This window comes from Talpa occidentalis, unplaced genomic scaffold (assembly GCF_014898055.3).
Source record: "Talpa occidentalis isolate TD23 unplaced genomic scaffold, MPIMG_talOcc4v2.1 talOcc4.16, whole genome shotgun sequence".
Lineage (NCBI taxonomy): Eukaryota > Metazoa > Chordata > Mammalia > Eulipotyphla > Talpidae > Talpa > Talpa occidentalis.
Genome location: NW_023601653.1, coordinates 76208790 through 76214377, shown reverse-complemented (window position 1 = coordinate 76214377; position 5588 = coordinate 76208790). Strand labels below are relative to the sequence as shown.

At 64.5% G+C, this 5588-nt stretch overlaps 1 protein-coding gene across 1 annotated transcript; it reads right to left on the bottom strand.

Annotated features, from left to right (window-relative positions):
* Positions 1 to 1354: 1354 nt before the first annotated feature.
* WNT1 (Wnt family member 1) lies at positions 1355 to 4690 on the bottom strand. The gene is made up of 4 exons (XM_037515359.1): positions 4262 to 4690; positions 3258 to 3511; positions 2383 to 2648; positions 1355 to 1890 (listed from the first exon to the last, which is right to left on the bottom strand). The coding sequence occupies exons 1-4, from the start codon at positions 4510 to 4512 to the stop codon at positions 1402 to 1404; spliced, it is 1260 nt and encodes a 419-aa protein (XP_037371256.1). The 5' UTR covers positions 4513 to 4690; the 3' UTR covers positions 1355 to 1401.
* Positions 4691 to 5588: the final 898 nt, after the last annotated feature.

Genomic DNA, 5588 nt, shown 5'->3' with positions numbered 1-5588 from the left:
GCCAATCTTGCAGCAGATAAACTTCAGGGACCTCCAGCTCTACACAGGGTTGGGGGTTGGGAGGGTGGGTACAGCCACCCCCTGTGCTTAGGTTTTCTTTCCCTTTCTCCTTTGGTTTCTTTTCAGAACACAGTCTTGTTAATTGCCACTGTTTTCACAACAATTCTTCTAGGTAGGAAGGGCAGCCTGAGTGTGTTAACCCCACTGGACAAGGGGAGACCCCGAGGCAGTTATGCACCTGCCGGGTTTCACACGGTTGTCCTCTGTCAGGAGGAAGCTCCCTGCACTGTGTTGTGGCCCCTGGTCAGGTGCTCCTGGGTCTGCACCTCCTCAGGCCCAGGAGAGTCACTGAGAGGCCAGAATTTCAAGGTCCTCTTGCAGGGCCAAGAAAATAATCCCCAGGCAAGGTGTCATTTCTGTTTGAGAGAGGTAAGCGGTGTGTGCCCTGGATGCGAGGAAAAGTCACCAAGTCTTTGATAAAAATAGAGATTTTATTCTGCAAAGGAAGATACTACATTGGTGGGGGCGAGGAGCCACTAATAGCTCTAGTGGAAGGAAATGCTGATCCCCGTAGGCAAAGGCATCTTGGAGACGCGAGAGAGCTGGAGAGAAGGGTCAGAAAAGCCTGGAGAGGAAAAAGAGAGCAGGGCAGTGGGGCGGCGGCGTGGCAATGGTCTCTGCAAACCAGCACAATAAATAGTTTTTATTTACAACAACCAAATTCGTGGCTTTGGAGCCACGTTTCAGTGCAAATTATTTACACACTGATGAGACAGGACAGGAAGGGGTAGGAGGCGGCTGAGGGAGGCCTGGGTCACAGCTGTTCAGTGGCCCGCGACAGAGACTGGGAGAAGGGGGGGGGTTCTTCTGAGTCCCCAACCTCACTTTCCACTTCACCACAGCTGCCCTTTACCCTGGACCCTCCGGCTTCTGCTGTAGGGGGGACCAGAAGGGCCCTGACGCCCAGGTCTGTCTTCAGGGTCTGCACTCCTGGCCGGGTGACCAGAGAGGGCCCGAGGGGCAGACAGGGGAGAGGCAGGGAATTCGCAGGCCCGACGGGGAGGCAGAGTCACGGAGCAAACCCCTTCAGGGCTGGGGAGGCTCCTTCTCTCACCTCCTGCCCGAGCAGGGGCCAGTGCAACTAGGGGTCCCCGCGCAGAGGGAGGGAGGTGCGCCCCGGGCAGGTCCATCTGGACGGCAGAGGGTGCACGCTGCTGCCCGCCAGGGCAAGTGGTTTCAGGAGTGCCCAGGTAGGAGGAGGTGGAAGAAACGATCCAGAGGGTGGCTGGGGGGACTGAGGGGGGCGGGGTGCAGCTCGGCGTCGTAGGGGCCGGACAATGTTCGGGTCGGGGGTGGGGTGGGCTTGAGGAAAATGTTCCTGGGGCGAGTCCGCGCGGCGCCTCACAGGCACTCGTGCAGCACGCGCGTGTGCGTGCAGTTGCGGCAGCTGACGTGGCAGCACCAGTGGAAGGTGCAGTTGCAGCGCTCGGTGACGCGCTGCGTGCGCGTGCGGTGGCCCCGGCCGCAGCAGAGCAGCTCGCAGCCGTCCAGCGCGGGGGACGAGCTGTTGCAGGCGCGCCCCGCGGTGCCCGCGGTCCCCAGGCGGCCGCTGTACGTGCAGAAGTTGGGCGATTTCTCGAAATAGACGAGGTCGTGGGGCGAGGGCGGTTTGTGCGCGGGGTCCTCGGGCTCCAGGCGCAGCAGTTCGGCCCGCGACGCGCGGTTGCTGCCGCGGTTGCCGTAGAGGACGCGGGAGGCGCCGTCGAAGCGGTCCCGCAGCACGTCGCCCACGGCGCGCAGGGTGGGCAGCCGCATCCAGCACGTGCGCACCGTGCAGGAGCCGGACATCCCGTGGCACTTGCACTCCTGGCGCATCTCGGAGAAGACGGTCTGCGGGGGGGGGGGGGGGGGGGAAAGTTGTCCCGGGGCGCGAGCACAGATGCCGCCCCCAGCCTTAAGCCGCCCGGAGCCTCACCAAGGGCCCAGACTGGCTGAGCCCGAGCCGAGGGGGTGCACACTACTCTGCAGAGATCGGGACACCCGGTCCGCCTCTGCTGCGCGCCGGAGGGTCTGCATGCGTCTCTCAGCCTTAGCGTTTGGAACCTGCACGGCGTGAGCAGGTGGGCAGCGCATCCTCTGCGGCGCTTCTAACCCCTTTGGCGCCACCTGCGCTCAGCCCAGGCATCCCCTGACCTCAGCCGCCGCCCTCCCTCCTCGGGCCTCCGGCAAGCTTCCCGGCTCCTTCAGGACGCCCCCTCCTGGTTGCCTACCCTAGCCCGGCCTTACCGCTGGCCGCCACCTCCCCCGCCCGAGGTCAGGCCCCGCGCAGGGTCCAGGGATCCCGCCGCTGCGCCCAGGGCGCGGAGCCCGCAGGTCGCTCACCGTGCGGCCCGCCTCGTTGTTGTGAAGGTTCATGAGGAAGCGCAGGTCGCGCCCCTTCTCCCCGGAGTCCACGAACTCCCGACCGAAGAGGCGGCCGAAGTCGATGTTGTCGCTGCAGCCCCCCCAGTGCCAGTCGGGGCCCCCGGGGCCGCGCCGCCTGTAGTCGCACGTGCAGGACTCGATGGAGCCCTCGGAACAGGAGCGCGCGACCGAATGGGTGACCCCAGCCGAGGTGATGGCGAAGATGAAAGCTGTTTCCCGGCAGCCTGGGGGCGGGGGAGGGAGCAGGGATCAAGGAGGTGCCACCTGCACCCTCAGGAGAGGGCCCGGGGCCCCTGAGTTCCGGCTTCTGCGCCTCTGAGGTTCTGAGAGGCCGGGCAGGCAGGGCTGGGAAGCTGGTCTCCGAGGAAGCACGTGTGTAGGCGCGCGGCCACAGCCACACTCCTAATCGCGTCTTGTTGAGGCTCAGCATGCATTTTGGCTCCTCAGGGAAAGTGGGGCAACCCCGGACGGAGAGAAAAATTAAACATGTGGGGAGCAGAAGAACTCTGCACTCCCAAGACCTCGCCACAGCCCAGCCTTTCAGCCGCATCATCCATGCAGCCTTGCTGGGACCTCAGAGAGCAGCTTCCCAGGCACCTTTAAGGGGCTGGGGGGGGGGAGGGGTGGCTGGGCAGCGTCCACTACTCCTAGCTCCCTTCTTGGGGGGCAGTGGCACAGTAAAGTTAATTTCATGCCCAAGGTGCGTGGTTTGAAAGCAGCTGCGAGAATGAGTCTGGATGAGCTGGCGCTGGGCAGGAAACTCTGGAAGGGCTGATACTGTGACCCCGCGTTCCCCGGGTCCTGGAAGCGTACCCACTTTCCTGGGTACCCACCTCGGTTGACGATCTTGCCGAAGAGGTGGGGCCCCGAAGCCGTGGGGCAGTTCCAACGGCGGTTCCGGAACTGCCACTTGCACTCTCGCACGGCGCTCTGCAGCCCCCCGCTCACGCTGTGCAGGATCCCCGGGTTCTGGCGGATCAGTCGCCGCTGCTTGCGGCTCAGCAGCTGCAGACTAGGCTCAAGCACCAGTTGCAGACTCTTGGAGTCGGTCAGCAAGTTCGTGGAGGAGGCTACGTTGACAATCCCCCTGGGGAGATGCAGGATAGGGGCTCAGCCTCTGCCAGGGACCTAATCAAAAAGGCCGCGCCCGCCCTGGTCTCTTTCTGGGGCTCTCTGCCTGGGAACAGTGGTGGGGGTGCAATAATCAGGTAACCACTCTTCCATTCCAGGGCTCGCTAGTTCGAAAGGATTGGTCACCCCAACTTTTGTCTGACAAATCTGTTGATAAAAGATATTGTATGAGGAGCCTGAGGCGTACTAGGGCTGCTGGGGGTGGCATGGCCCATCCAGGGACTGCATGGAGGAGGCATGCAGATGAGGTGTCCACCTTGGCTCTCAGAGCCTGCTTCCCGGCTGCCTGCGTGAGGAAACCCCGGCCTGCAGTCCATGCCCACCCAAGGCATGAAATGCGGAGGCGTCCCCCCTCTTCTTGCCTCCTTCCTGCCTGCCCCTTTGCTTCCCGAGTCAGGGAACCTTGTGGTGTGGCCGCCACCCCGAGGTTGAGTCTGGGGCACCAGCAAGAAAGGCCTCAGGAGGTGGCAGTGGCTCCCCGCTTGGAGAACCGTGCACCGCTGAGGCGGGACCATTCTCCCCACTTCGGCAAAGCTGCATTCTCTGGAGCGGCTTCTTTCCAGAGCGCCCCTGGGTGGTGTCTTGGCGGGAAGTCAGCGCGGTGGAGGGGACCTGTTTGCAGACCGATCCCGGCGCTGGGAGCTGGGTGGGCTGGCTCCTGGCGCTGCGCCCCGGGCCAAGTGGCCGCCCGACCTCGCTCACTTACCACCATCGGCCACTGCTGTTGGCGGCCAGGGCTGCGGGCAGAGCGGCCAGCGCCAGCAGCAGTGCAGCAGCAACCCAGCCGGGCAGCAACGCCCAGCGCCCCATGACCTGCCCGGCCCGGCCCGCGCTGCGCTGCGGCTGGGGCGGCTTTGGCTGGGGCCCGCTGCGGTGCGCGACGCGGCGGTGGTCGGCGGCGGTGGCGCGAGGTCGCAGTCTGGCTCTACCAGCCCGGGGGCGGGCGGCGGGCAGCATGGCTCTCGGTCCCCGCTGCTGGGCTGAGGCAGCCCCGGCGGCCGGCACCGCCTCTTATAGTTGCGGCTCTGGCTTAAGTGACGCGAGGAGGCTGCCCCGCCGGGCCGCGCTGGGGCACCAGGGCGCACCGGTCAGGGACGCAGACAATGGGGCGGCGAGCGGGGCCGTGGCTCCCGCCGTCCGAGCCGAGAGCTGACGGGCTGGCCGTCGGGGCTCACCCCCGCCCCCTGCCCGGTGGCTCCCGCCTCCGGGCCTGCACTGGCCGCCGACCCCTCCCCTTGGGACGCCCTCCCACGCGCGCTCGCCTCGCTCCTCGGCGCGGCCGGAGGCCGTCGGGGACCAGCGTCCGCCAGGGGGCGCGGAGACCGTGTGCTCCGGGGAGGCTGTGCCCGCAGCGCAGGCTCCAAGCTGTCCTCCGCGGGGCTGGCCCCTCGACGCCACCCGGGCCCGGCTTTTCCCCAGGCGGAGGAGAGGGAAGCTGCGGTTCTGGGCAGCGACTCTGCCCAAGACGCACCCCCAGCCCACCCCCCACCGCCGCTGATGCTGGACTGGGAAGTAAAGGTGGGAGTCCAGGGGTGGAGAGGGAGTTGTGGTCAGGGAAATCCCAGGGGTAGGAGAGAGAGAGAGAGAGAGTGTGTGTGTGTGTGTGTGTGTGTGTGTGTGTGTGTGTGTGTGTGTGTGTGTAGACCAAATAGTCGGCAGTGGAGAGGAACTGAGGCAGCGGAAGTTTGTGCCCGTGGGCTTGAAAGAGTGCACAGTGGCTCTGTGTGTGTGTGTCAGTGTGAAAATGTGAGTGCACAAGAGTGTGCTTTAAGGGCGTATTCTGAGGTGGGAGAATAGGAATCTTTCCAAGGAATCTGGGAATTTAGCTCAGGTCAGACATCAAAAAGTCCCCTTATCGTAGCCACGCCCTGTGGTAGTGCGTCATCCCTGCGAGTCTGGATGGAGGTGGCAGCTACTGGTCAGGAAAGGCCCAGGAGGTTGATTGAGGGACAGAGACTGTCTGGGACAGTGTGTGGAGGTGGATGGATGAGTGTGCATGTGGGGGAGGGGGCTAAATATGCATATATGTGTCA

What these genes read in the sequence shown, in the direction of transcription:
- WNT1 (XM_037515359.1), bottom strand. Translation starts at nt 4,512, where the DNA reads ATGCTGCCCGCCGCCCGCCCCCGGGCTGGTAGAGCCAGACTGCGACCT. An exon ending in AACAGCAGTGGCCGATGGTG is followed by an intron (nt 3,512 to 4,261) that starts GTAAGTGAGCGA and finishes GCATCTCCCCAG; the next exon opens with GGGGATTGTCAACGTAGCCT. An exon ending in ACAACGAGGCGGGCCGCACG is followed by an intron (nt 1,891 to 2,382) that starts GTGAGCGACCTG and finishes CCCCCCCCGCAG; the next exon opens with ACCGTCTTCTCCGAGATGCG.